Source organism: Neoarius graeffei, chromosome 27 (genome assembly GCF_027579695.1).
Source record: "Neoarius graeffei isolate fNeoGra1 chromosome 27, fNeoGra1.pri, whole genome shotgun sequence".
NCBI lineage: Eukaryota > Metazoa > Chordata > Actinopteri > Siluriformes > Ariidae > Neoarius > Neoarius graeffei.
In genome coordinates this window covers 49,643,220-49,657,648 of record NC_083595.1, presented here as the reverse complement: position 1 = coordinate 49,657,648, position 14,429 = coordinate 49,643,220, and the positions used below count along the sequence as shown (strand labels likewise).

The 14,429-nt window shown below is 41.5% G+C and overlaps 1 protein-coding gene across 1 annotated transcript; it reads left to right on the top strand.

Moving 5' to 3' along the window:
• The first annotated feature begins 4,058 nt into the window (after nucleotides 1-4,058).
• cebpa (CCAAT enhancer binding protein alpha) lies at nucleotides 4,059-5,700 on the top strand. Its single transcript, XM_060911270.1, has one exon. It carries the CDS (start codon nucleotides 4,354-4,356, stop codon nucleotides 5,272-5,274), a length of 921 nt encoding a protein of 306 aa, XP_060767253.1. The 5' UTR covers nucleotides 4,059-4,353; the 3' UTR covers nucleotides 5,275-5,700.
• Nucleotides 5,701-14,429: the final 8,729 nt, after the last annotated feature.

Below are 14,429 nucleotides of genomic sequence, written 5' to 3'. Positions count from 1 at the left end.
TTAGCCATTTTATAACCAGTCAGCTAATTGTGCTCATTAATATAATAAATGTAATAACACAATGCAAGATATTTGAATGCATATAAATAACTGTTTGGGTTTAGTTTTGCCTACACACACACACACACACACACACACACACACACACACACACACACACACACACACACACACACACACAAGAAGTCATACCAGGTAAAGGCTCTACAATGAATACAAACATTTCAAAATGTGTATTTTTGATCCAGCACTCTGAGGTCAGGGTTACAGAAGAAGATTAAAATGATGAACTCTGACCAAAAAAAATACAACGCAACATATTCAGTTTAATGCCAGGATCTTATGAAAGACTGATCATTAGCCTATGTTTCATAAAACATTGTCCACATCTACTTCACTTGTATGTAACTTAGTATATGAACAACATCTTTTTCATTTAGGCCTAGAGTGCATAACTACACCTGGCATGATGTGCTGGACTGCTGTCCATCTTTATGCAGCTTTCAATCATTGTCCCATGTGTTGTGGTTTGTTAAATTCTCACTACCATGTATTACCTTTATATTCAAAACATTACACAGCTATGAGAATAAAAATAGTTAGAAATAAATACATAAATAAAGCCAAATGATCTGTTCTATAAACTACATATTAGGGGATGAAAATAATGACTGCATAATCAGCAAATGTTGTGTATAAGTCATAAATTAGACAAGATCCCTCTGTGATGTAAGACTTAATGTCATAGCAGCTTATTAGATTTAAGTTGTCCTTCTGAAGGAAGCCTTTCAGATTCAAAACCTACAACAGATTATTTTATATGAGAAAGTGTTCCGAGTAGAACCTCTTTTTTCAAATCTAAGAACCCTTAATTATTCAAAAAGTCCACATTGTGTTTTATATGATATAAAACGTTGCCTATAAATGATTATTTAGATGATATGCATGCTGAATCATGTGAGCTGAGTATATAATGCGATGCAAGATGTACAAGATTCATCCACAAACATGACACACTACACAGTCCTTCAAGTCATCCTATCCTCAAAGGGTCTAACGAGAACCCTACAATGGAACGCTTCAAGAAAGAACCCTTCAAGAACCATTAAAGGACCCTTCTGAGTTTAGTTTAATAAATAATGTATGACACAAGAAGTGGCCTACTGTCATCATCATCAGATTCATACACAAACACACACACGACACACTCTTAGAACTTTTAGAAGCCTAAAAGTCATCCTTCTGGAGGAGGAGGACGACGAACCCTTAAAGGTTGTCTGTAGAATTGTGATTGTTTCCTGTCAGGACAGGTTCAAGAGCCATTTTTATTTTAAAGCTGAAGACTTTTAATTATTCAAGGAACCCTGAAAGAACAACTGAAGAATCCATCCTTTTGACTCCACACACTCTTAGAACTTTTAGAAGCCTTAATGTTGTCCTTGGAAAGGAAGAGGAACCCTTAAGTGTTGTCTGTAGAACCCTACAGCATTATGTATTCCTATCAGAACGGGTTCTAGAGCCGTTTTTGAGAGCTAAGAACCAAACTGACCCTTAAAGAACCATTATGGCGAGTTAGATCTCAATATATTTAATACATCAAGGTATTTAAATATATTTGTGCAGAGATTTCTTTTATGTTAAAATTGCTTAAGATACACTACCGTTCAAAACTTTGAAATGTCCTTATTTTTGAAAGAAAAGCACTGTTCTTTTCAATGAAGATCACTTTAAACTAATCAGAAATACACTCTATACATTGATAATATGGTAAATGACTATTCTAGCTAAATTCTACTAAATGTCTGGTTTTTGGTGCAATATCTCCATAGGTGTATCACTCCAGTGTTCTAATGGTACAATGTGTTTGCTCGTTGCCTCAGAAGGCTAATGGATGATTAGAAAACCCTTGTACAATCATGTTAGCACAGCTGAAAACAGTTTAGCTCTTTAGAGAAGCTATAAAACTGACCTTCCTTTGAGCAGATTGAGTTTCTGGAGCATCACATTTGTGGGGTCGATTAAATGCTCAAAATGGCCAGAAACATGTCTTGACTATATTTTCTATTCATTTTACAACTTATGGTGGAAAATAAAAGGGTGACTTTTCATGGAAAACACAAAATTGTCTGGGTGACCCCAAACTTTTGAACGGTAGTGTATGTTTCCTCTTACCAGCTACCAGATTATCTCATCTCATTATCTCTAGCCGCTTTATCCTTCTACAGGGTCGCAGGCAAGCTGGAGCCTATCCCAGCTGACTACGGGTGAAAGGCGGGGTACACCCTGGACAAGTCGCCAGGTCATCACAGGGCTGACACATAGACACAGACAACCATTCACACTCACATTCACACCTACGCTCAATTTAGAGTCACCAGTTAACCTAACCTGCATGTCTTTGGACTGTGGGGGAAACCGGAGCACCCGGAGGAAACCCACGCGGACATGGGGAGAACATGCAAACTCCACACAGAAAGGCCCTCGCCGGCCCCGAACCCAGGACCTTCTTGCTGTGAGGCGACAGCGCTAACCACTACACCACCGTGCCGCCGCTACCAGATTATTTAACCTAATTATAGGCTATGATGATGATGATGATGATTGTTATTATTATTACCGAACACACACACACACATTGCATTTGATGAAACCAGTCTCATGTGCAGAGAAGCCTTTTAAAAATCTTAAATTCACATTAAACTTGTGCGTAAAGGATTGCCTCATTTCTCACTCCTGCGCCTTTCGGTTCGTGCCAAGCGCGCGCTGGGACAATAGAGGGAGCTGCACGCGCTGATATCGGTGATCAGAAGCGCGCGTGCCAGGGCCGGTTTCGGGTGCCTTCTGCCAGTCAGGCTGTTGTTGGGTTTAATCCCCAAACTGGCGCGCTGAGACTGGAAATGGTGAGTTTGCGTTGGGTGTCTGGAGTAAAAAAAAAAGCAAGCAAGCAAGCAAGCAAGAAAGAAAGAAAGAAAGAAAGAAAGAAAGAAAGAAAGAAAGAAAGAAAAGCACACCGTCTGCGCCAACATGAGTATAAGTTATTATTCGGTATAGACATCATGCCAAATGCCAAATGGTCGCGCGCAATATCATTCATTTCCCATGCACGGATATTTAAACGAATAATTATTTTTTATTCCTATGATAATTAACTCTTCATTTAAAATTATTTATTAGGTGTGTGTGTGTGTGTGTGTGTGTGTGTGTGTGTGCGTGTGTGTGTGTGACTAAACATTCTTAAATTTAACCATCAGTCAGGGTAGTTATTACCCCCCTCCCCCTCCCCCTCATGCGCGTTCAGGTATCTGTACATCTTCTCCAACCAGGACAATGTGCTCTGACTTCATTCGGTCTCTCCGTCTCTCCTTTATATCCCCGCAGATCCACATGAGGTCTGAGATCAACACTCAACTCAAACGCAGCTCTTCAAATTCTATCCTTTTCACATATTGCAAGCCAAATTTGCCCCCACCCCATTTTCTTAAAACATATTTTTCTCCATACAAAGCAAAAACAACCCCTCTGTATGAAATATATCCCAGTTTTCCAAATGCATCCTCGAATTATTATTATTATTATTATTATTATTATTATTATTATTATTATTATTATTATTATTATGCTTTCCTGCACATTATGGTGGTGAACCCGGGTTTGTGTCTGTTATGGAGCCGCACAGAACTTATATGAAAATGAAAGAGCAGGTAATCAGTGATAAGTGCAGGGCAAATATTCTGAGATTCGTATGCATGATGAAATCTGAATAAAAATGAAAAAAAAAAATCAAAGCAGCATTTTTTTTAATCTATAGCTATCCAGCTTGTCCTGTTTAAACGGTGACGCAATGGTTTACATTGTAAGCATGTAATAATGTATGTTATGACATGATCTTCTTTATCAGGCTATATAAAATAACAATCTTTTTTTTTTAAATCGGGCTATGAGATGTGAAATAACTCTGAGTGGTGGAGTGCGATGTGCGCTCTGAGCAGTCAGGAAAGCATTAGGACCCAGGGCGCGCCCGCCCAAAGCTCACTTCTCTCTATATAAGAGTGTCAGAGCAGCACTGACTCGAGGTCAAACACACACACATATACACACACACATACAAACACGGAGAGTGAAGTTTTTGCTCTTCCACTGAGCCGTTCCGTGACTCCTGCTTCGCTTTGCAGGCACATCAGGAGCCGCTTGCCTGCGGTCAAACCGGCGAGTTTGCGCCTTCTAGAAAACTCTTTATTATTTTTTATTTTTATTATTATTGTATTTTTTTTTCTGTAAAGTGTGACCCCGGGCAGTGTGAGCAAGCTGGATTCCCGGAGCCCTTCACCATGTCAGGCGGGTTTTAGGTACTCCATGGAGCAAGCAAACCTGTACGAGGCAGCCCCTCGGCCCCTGGTGACAAACCTCGCACCGAGCGCGCAGAACGCCTACGGCTACAAGGACGACCTGAGCGCGATCTGCGAGAACGAGAGCTCCATCGATATCAGCGCGTACATCGACCCGGGCGCGTTTAACGACGAATTCCTGGCCGACCTGTTCCACAGCAGTGGCGCGCGTCACGAGAAGCTCAAGCTGGCGAACGGCGGCGACTACGAGTACAGCCACGGCCTGGGACTCGGCGCACCCGGGCCGCAGCACTCATACGGCTGTGCAGTGGCGAGCTACGGCGACTCGTCCAAGCTCGAGCCCGTGTACGAGACTCACGAGACGCGCATGAGAGCCTTGGCGATCAAGCAAGAGCCGCGCGAGGACGGAGAGCTCGGGCACGCGCCACAATCCGGTGCCTACCACCCGCACCACCACCCGCAACACCACCCACACCTGTCGCACCTGCAGTACCAGATCGCGCACTGCGCGCAAACCGCCGTGCACCTGCAGCCGGGTCACCCGACGCCTCCGCCCACCCCGGTGCCCAGCCCGCATCACCAGCACCAACACCAACACCAGCACCATCACCAACAGCAGGGCGGCCTCGCCGTCAAAATGATGGCCAACGGTACAGGCGACAGGCCCAAATCCAAGAAGCAGGTCGACAAGAACAGCGCCGAGTACCGGCTGCGGCGCGAGCGCAACAACGTGGCCGTGCGCAAGAGCCGCGATAAGGCCAAGATGCGCAACGCCGAGACGCAACAGAAAGTCATCGAGCTGTCAGCGGACAACGACAGACTGCGCAAACGCGTCGAGCACCTCACGCGCGAGCTCGAGACTTTGCGGGGGATCTTCCGGCAGCTCCCCGACGGCTCGTACGTCAAAGCCATGGGCGGCTGCGCCTAAAAGGACAGACTTTTCTTGGTGTTTTTTTTTTCCCTTATCTTTTTTCCCTTCTTTTATTTTTTGAAGTCGTGCTATTCCTATAGCGTCCGCTGGATATGTACTATAGATGTCACAGATCATAATTAACTGAAACTGTTTCTATCCAGAAGCCAGGCAGCTGCCGTCTACACGTGCCTTTTTTTATTTCTATCACACACACACACACACACACACACACACACACACACACACACACACACACACACAAAGAACTCAATAAGCTCCTCTTTGGACTTCGTCCTCTGTATAAAAAATGTACTACAGTAAAGGTATAAACGCAGCTCCTGTAGGGCATGACATGACTTCACATCAGCAGAAGCAGAAGTTCTAGGCTATTAAATATGTGTGTGTGTGTGTGTGTGTGTGTGTGTGTGTGTGTGTGTGTGTGTGTATAAAAGTAGCAACTTTTTTTTTTTAGGGCCGCAATGTCTAAAATGTGCCCTTTGGAACTGTAAGAAGAACTGCACAAGGCTTATCCAAAAGCGTAAAAAGTGCACTGGAGGAGGAAAAAAAAACACACACAACAAACTGCTCTTCCTATTCCATGTTTATTAAGATGTTGTATGTTGGAGTTAGTCTACATATGGACTGCAAACGACATGCCAAAGCAAAGGACTGGAACAAAACAGGCTACATTCCAAACCGCCTCCTGCATTACCATGCCAAAACTGTGCATAAGTAGTGATTTATAGTGGTGCACTATATATTATTTTTTTTTTTGCTTATTTAGTGTGATAATGTGCGGTTTGGGACGTAGCCAAATCTCCAAACTCTGGTGTCTGCCCTTCAGCTCGTGTGCACTATGAGTCGTGAGACTGTACAACCCGATGAAGCACATTTTTTTTCTCTGAGAATTTGCCATAGGCTCGGGTACTGATGTGGAGGGCTTGTGTGTGTGTGTGTGTGTGTGTGTGTGTGAGAGAAAGAGTTTGTGAGGGCGCTTTTTTTAACAGTCCAAACTTTGTATTTATGCAGCAGAATTGAGATGAAATGTGAAAAAGGTGTCTCTATGCAATGGCTGTTCATGACTTTGCAGTGAAAGTGCTGTGTAGCCCATATTCTTTTGAGTGTAGGAGACTCCAATCTCAGTGCCTTTCAACTCCATCATCATCATCATCATCATCATCATCATTGGGAGACATGTTTAGCAGTCTCTACACTAAAAAAGAAATACAGGCTACAGCAAGGAAAAGATAGCACTTTAAAAACAAACAAACAAACAAACAATACAACAGCTGCCATATTGCAAATGTTATATGAATGTTTGTTATTGAAATACGTGTGTGTGTGTGTGTGTGTGTGTGTGTGTGTATATATATATATATATATATATATATATATATATATATATATATATACGTCAAAAAATTTACAAATTATAATAAAAGAACATGGTGTTACATAAGAACATGGTGTTATTTGTCATCTGATGGTCTTGTGCATTACTCAGTAGGCTCTTGAGTTTGAGTTTTGATTTTTGATTCAAGCTTCTGATTTCCAGAAGGTTTGTAGCTCATTGAGGAGCTACAGGGAGCCATCTTCGTTACCGGTAGATGGCGCTATGAAGTCATGTGCTCTGGATAAACACTGGAATGGGAGATTAAATGCCAATCCATTCACCTGATTTAACCCATTAAGTATTTAAACACCTCATGAGATCATGAGATCAGATCAAGTGTGTCAGTGCATGGCTGAGAAAATATTAATGACTATTTTAAATATTAATAATGCATTTATAATTCAGGCGATACGACATGTTTCTCTTGTGCAAAGTATCAATGCATCACATTGTGGAGTCATATCATAATCTGAATTATTTTCCCTGAGAGTAAAACGAGAATACGGTCAAAAGGAACACTGTTTAATATCATACGTAATAATAACAGCCCATATCATCATCTGGACACTAAAACAACAAACAGCTATCAAAATGGCTCTACAAGACAAAAAAATAAATAAAATAAAATAAAAAACACCACTAAATATCAACTTCAGGTCAACAGTTACACTGAATGTATGTAAATTTGATGCCACTCACTGAATTACATGTAAAATCACCTTTTTTAAACTTATTTCTTTGAGTTCCTGGTCATTTTGTGCACATTTTATTAATACCACTTCAAATATGCCACAAATCGACTTGACTCCATGTATTACGATGCGCTCAAGGTGCAATGATTAGGTGATTCAGCTCAAAGCATGACAGCTGATTATTATTCACAAAGAAGGACAACTGGTGTGGAAGAAGTACAAAAATATCAAATTTTTTAACACGTGTAGCTCGTAATAAGCTAGCAAGATGATTTGGTGTTAACTCTGATATATTATTTCAAGAAATAGTCCTTCTTTACATCACCATTCCTGAATCAGTCCAGATTCGGACAAAGTTGGTGACATCGATCGATTAGAGCAGGGGTGTCCAAACTGATCCATAAAGGGCCGTGTGGCTGCAGGTTTTCATTCCAGCCATGCAGCAGCACACCTGATTTGGCTTATTCAATCAACTGACACACCCACCCTTTAATCAAGGGTGGGTGTGGCTGCAAGTATTTGACTGTGTGAAGACAGTTCAGTTGATTGAATGAGCCAAGTCAGGTGTGCTGCTGCATGGCTGGAATGAAAACCTGTAGCCACACGGCTCTTTATGGATCAGTTTGGACACCCCTGGATTAGAGGATACTTAATCGAATCATAGAGTGCCATCCATGATTATTGTCCCCCCTTGTAATGGTTAATAAAAAGGGTTAAAAAAAATCCACCTTTTTGTGAAGTCACGTCATCTCATGCTGAAAAAACGAGAACCTTGAATTGAAATAAATTTATTCAGAGTAAAACAAATCTGTCATCAAGAAATAATTATTAAAAAACCAACAACAATGCATGATCCACTATTATTGGCACCGCTGTATTTAATATTTTATACACCTTCCTTTGGCAATAAAACAGCACTGAGTCTGTCTGATAACATTTTATAAGGTTAGAGATACAGAGCAGGGCATCTGAGCCCGTTCCTCATTACACAGTCTCTCCAGATTATCCAGGGTTCTCGACCCTCTCTTGTGCTGTCTCGCTCTCCTCTTCAGCTCACGCCACAGGTTTTTACTGGGGTTCAGGTCAGGGGACTGAGATGGCCAGGGCAGAATTGATTCAGTGCTCAGAGAACCATTTTTTGTGTTGTTTTTTTGTGTAGACATATGCTTCGGATCATTGTCCTGCTAGAAGATCCGATGACGAACGACTTGGTTTTAGTTTCCTCTCAGAGGAGCCAGATTCTGATTTAAAATGTCCTGGGATTTCATGGAGTCCATGATGCCATGGACCCTAACAAGGTTTCCAGGGTCTCTGGAGGAAAAACAGCCCCACAACATCACAGAACCTCCACCATATTTTACAGTTGGGATCGGGTTCTTTTCATTATACTAGCCATCCTTCTTTTTACACCAAGCTCACCTTGCGTTGAGTGTTTCTTGCCAAAAAGCTCCATTTTTGTTCCATCAGACCAGAGAACACAGTTCCAGTCAAAGTTGTAGTAGCATTTTGCAAACTTCAGGTGCTTACGTTTGTGGTTAACTGACAGAAAACGCTTTTTCTGGAACCTTCCAAATAATCTGTTGGCGTGGATGTGGAGTCTGATGGTGGTTTTGGAGACTTGGAAACCCCAAGATTTGACTTTTTCTTGTAATTCATCAACAGGGGTGCCAATAATTGTGGAGGGCACTGTATCATAGCAGAGGTTCACTAACCAATTAATACTATACATTTACATCATCCTGTCCCCACCTTCAGCCTCAGGTCAGAGCAAACGGTAAATACAGGCACACAGTGTATGTAACTAGTTCAATTATTCAGTCGATTTTAATTATTTTACAGGTTGATGTCTGACGTTTTATTTGAGCTGAAAAAACTCAAGACCCTGCAACAGTATCAGTGATCATTCCCCTAACAAACATCCCAAATATTTATAATCATGTCGTACATTTATAGCAAATGACTCATTATAACCAGCGCTGCATCATCAGTGTCATGACTATCATCACTGATAAGCTCTATCTCAGTGGCTTTTCTTCAATACACATTATTGATTAGACTCTTTGTCCTGACTTCTGAATCAATCAATACGTGATCTAATGTTAAACGCCATTCTGCTGATCACGTCACGCTGAGTAGCGTCTCAGACGAGGTAAGGAGAGAGAAAGCGTGTGTGTGTGAGAAAGCCTGAACAAGACTAACGTTTATTCTGAAGTGACCATCATGTCTCAGTGAGGTTACAGTGAGGACTCCAAAAGCGTCTGCAGTTTGTTTATGTTCGAAAGTGACATTCAGGATAAAGGTTTCAAAGCTGAAGTGTTCATCACATGCTCACTGACACTTAAACACAATATGAGGCCTCACACATTCCTCAGATTGCTCATTACTTTCTCATATCAGCAGCTCTGAAAGCCGTTCCAGCATTAATTCAGTTCACAGGTTTATATTAATGCGCTCGTTCTGATACGTTGTCGTTTCTATAGTAACAGCTCATTCACGGGGTGTCGTGCTGCAGACGATCGACGTGAACAGATTTTAAAAGGTGCTCAGATGGTGAAGAACGAGTCTCCAGTGTCAGCGCTGTGTAAAGCCGTACGTTTTCAAAGAAAAATGGTCAATTTTTTCACCCGAAATCCATGGGGAGTGCAAACTTTAGCACTCAGCTCTTTCAGAGATCTTAGTGTTTATAAGCTTTAAAAATTATTTTTGCTTACTGTTGAATATTGACAAATATAATGTTCATATCTCTCTCTCTCTCTCTCTCTCTCTCTCTCTCTCTCTCTCTGTCTTTCTGTCTTTCTTTCTCTCTGTCTGTAGTTTTCTCTGCCTGTCTTTTTCTCTGTCTGTCTGTCTGTCTGTCTGTCTGTCTTTTTCTCCATCTGTCTGTCTGTCTGTCTGTCTGTCTGTCTGTCTGTCTTTTTTGCTATCTATCTGCCTGTCTGTCTTTTTCTCTGTCTGTCTCTCTGTCTGTCTTTTTCTCTCTCTGTCTGTCTGTCTGTCTGTCTGTCTGTCTGTCTGTCTGTCTGTCTGTCTGTCTTTTTCTCCATCTGTCTGTCTGTCTGTCTGTCTGTCTGTCTGTCTTTTTCTCTATCTATCTGTCTGTCTGTCTTTTTCTCTGTCTGTCTGTCTGTCTGTCTGTCTGTCTGTCTGTCTGTCTTTTTCTCTGTCTGTCTGTCTGTCTGTCTGTCTTTTTCTCTATCTATCTATCTATCTATCTATCTATCTATCTATCTATCTATCTATCTATCTATCTATCTATCTATCTATCTATCTGTCTGTCTGTCTGTCTGTCTGTCTGTCTGTCTGTCTTTTTCTCTGTCTGTCTGTCTGTCTGTCTGTCTGTCTGTCTGTCTGTCTGTCTCTCTTTCTCCCTCTCCATCTCTATCTGTCTTTCTTCATCTCTCTCTTGCACTCTATCATTTATCCCCCCTCCCCTTTGCAGTTCATCTGTCACAGTATTTGTTTTCTATCTCTCTCTCTCTCTCTCTCTCTCTCTCTCTCTCTCTCTCTCTCTCTCGAGTGAGTTCAGTTCTCAGGCCAGTTTGATCCCCATTCAGCGTCACATGTGAACGATATCCACATGCTGATGTTGATGGCTGCATCTTTTACCTTTTTGCTGTCCAACTTTTAACTCCAATCTGTTTCTCACTAACATTTCCACTCTTTCTCTTGCCGAACCCCCTGCCCTGTCCTGTCCTGCTCTGTCCTGCTCTGTCCCGTCCTCTTCTCCTTTTCCCTCCCATTCATGCAGCTTCTCTCCCACGCCAACGCCGGGCTCCGCTAAGACTTTCCGCACAGATGTTTGAGCGCTCTGCTGCTGCTCATAGCCAGGGACAAATCAGCACTGTTTAATTCTGCCTAATGACATGCAGTCCAGTGACGTGTTGCTTGGACGAGCAACATCTTGATAGGATAGCTGAATGAATTGTAATGTGCTTCACACATTTATATGGCTGAGCTCAAGAAATACAAGGACACTCAGCCTCCAGGCTCAGAGCAGCTACGGTACGACTGAAAAATATGAAAACTCATGATACAGATATGATTGGAAATGTTTTTTTTTTCTCGAATGCTACAGTTACTTTCCATCACAGCATCTGCATGACGTTTTCCAGTTTGTTTAAAAGCCGACTCCCGAACGGTTCGCTGGTAAACAATGACTAAAAAGCAAAGGCGTGTCCTGCGGCTTGGACCCAATCTGCCGAGATCCGTTTGTCATTATGTTGCTGTTTAAGGCCAGTGTTTAACACCCAGGCAAAGACTGTATTCATCTTGGAAGAATTATTTACAGCTGTCATCCTTTCTAATCATGTTGTGTGATGTGTGGTGAAACTTGCATGGATTGCCAATGGGAAAATAATCTGGCAAGGACAAGAGAAAAAAAAGTGGGACAAACAACTTTAAGTGTAAAATAAATTCCATCACACCATCTCAGTACAGATAATCCAACTCGGTTTATTATTTAAATACGTACAATAATATTTTGCGTATTTATCAGCAAATTATCGTCAAGCTTTTTATTTTATTTTATTCTCATAGAACGTATAACGTATAATCCAAACTCACATTATTTATTTTATAGAATTGTATTTGAGTTTATTGAGGTTTTGGATTGAAACCCATTCGACTCTAGTGACCAGTGAAACACACTGATAATTGTACAAACTCAATCATAAATAGAATAGATTTTTTGTTGTGATTTACAACAGTGGAACAAACTAAAAGTTAAAAAAAATCACTTTCCAAACCAGTGGTGTAAATATCAAATGTGAACATCGTGATCATTGTGACTGGCCAGTCAGGATAATAGGTCAAGTGCGTAACGTTCAGTGAGAGACAGGACACAGGTGCACAAACTTCTGAAATGCTTTTTTGGGATGAAGCCAAGAATTTTTTCATCCAAGACCACAGGGACGAGTTAAACATTTACAATCCATAATCGTGAATGATGAAAACAGAAAACCAGGAAAAGATGGAATTACAGGACACTTACATGTAGAGTGACAGTTTTTTGACTGCGCTTTGGAATTTTAGGCATTTTGGCTCACTTTAAGAAAAAAAAACCTTTTTCGAAAACTCTAGTGTTGTAGTACTCGAGATCATGTACGGTATGCGGAAGAGGGTAGACAGCGCTTGAGACCGGTCTTGTTCTCAAGACCACTTTTTGAAGGTCTCGGAATCGACTGCATTTTTATTCGGTCTTGTCTTGGTCTCGGACATAGAGGACTTGGGATTTTATTTCAAGATGGGTTAAGACCACAACTGCAGGGGGGATTTCACTAAACTGCCTGTTAGGGTGCATCAGTTGCCCCCTAAAAATGAAAAGTTCCTCCGATCTCATCTCATCTCATTATCTCTAGCCGCTTTATCCTGTTCTACAGGGTCGCAGGCAAGCTGGAGCCTATCCCAGCTGACTACGGGCGAAAGGCGGGGTACACCCTGGACAAGTCGCCAGGTCATCACAGGGCTGACACATAGACACAGACAACCATTCACACTCACATTCACACCTACGCTCAATTTAGAGTCGCCAGTTAACCTAACCTGCATGTCTTTGGACTGTGGGGGAAACCGGAGCACCCGGAGGAAACCCACGCGGACACGGGGAGAACATGCAAACTCCGCACAGAAAGGCCCTCGCCGGCCACGGGGCTCGAACCCGGACCTTCTTGCTGTGAGGCGACAGCGCTAACCACTACACCACCGTGCTGCCAGTTCCTCCGATCATGATGCATTTTTGTTTTTATGTTCCTTTTGGTAAGAAAACACACCGGGTGAAATATTTTGACAAAATTCAAAAGTTTAATGGCGGCACCAGGAGCTCAAAGTTATGGAAAAAGCTGCTATTTTATGACTTTTATGACAAAATTTCGATCAATTTTCATGAAACATTATGGCACCTTATAGAGTATACCAAATATCTAGATACACATTTTAGTCCATATTCTAAATATATTATCAAGCACAGTTTGAGTTTTAGCTGTTCATTGAATCATTGTTCAGCTACTTTTAAACAATACAAATGTATTATGAATCACATTAATGCTTCTCAATCCCTTGCAAAGGTTCTTAACATGATCTCTGGCTCACAAGAAATCAATAAATGGAGTCCAACATTGTGATTCAAACCTTACGCGAAAACATAAAATAAGCGTTTTTTGGCAAAAAAAAAAAAAATGAACCTCATGGTGCCACCATTAGACTTTTGAATATGGTCAAAAAATTTTACAGGATGTCTTTATTGGTGAAAAGGAACACCCAAACAAAAACGCATCAGATTTTATGAAAGTGAGGGCAACTGATGCACCCTACTGCCTGTGCTTTGTCTGATTTATTTGTTAACATCGTTACTGTGATTGGATGTAAGATTTCCTGCTTCAAATGCGACCAATAACGTGACTCATTGCTAATTTGAATTTTTTTGTCCTGTTAACGGCCGCCACCCTCCCCCCTTCACACACACTGGTCTGGTTCTGGCCTTGACTCGGTCTCGTCCTGCCTTAGTCTTGTTCTTGACTTGATCTCAATTCCTCAAAGTCTCCGCCTCGATACGCTTTGATCATGACTTGGGCTCGGTTTAGCTCGTTTTCACGACAACGCTCTTCAAATCTGATGTCGCAGTATGAGCAGCTCCATGCTCATTGTGGTTTTGTGTGCGTTATAAATGTTTTCAATTCAATTATTTTTGTTTAGCTTTATTACTACATGCTTGTGTCTTGGTGTTGTGTTGCTCCTGAATCCACAGCTACAGCACTGAGGACTGAGATTTTGAACAAGGTAACCCTGAGCAATATTTCCACTTCGTTGTCCGGCCATCCAACGTTGTTGTTTTGTTGGTTATTTTCTCCACATTTAATGACTCACGTCACTTTATTTACTTCATGTGCACTGAAGTACAAATAATTTCTTACTTAAATGCTGTTCTTCAAAAGTACACGTCACAATGCGGACGACTTTACAGCTACGAGCCGAGTTTCTGTGGCAGAAACGCAGAAGCGATATTTTAAAAATAAAGCAATAAAACACAAAAATGGTCTGTGTTTCCACTGAGTGATGTTATCACTCAAAAAGAAAAAGATGGGTTTTCT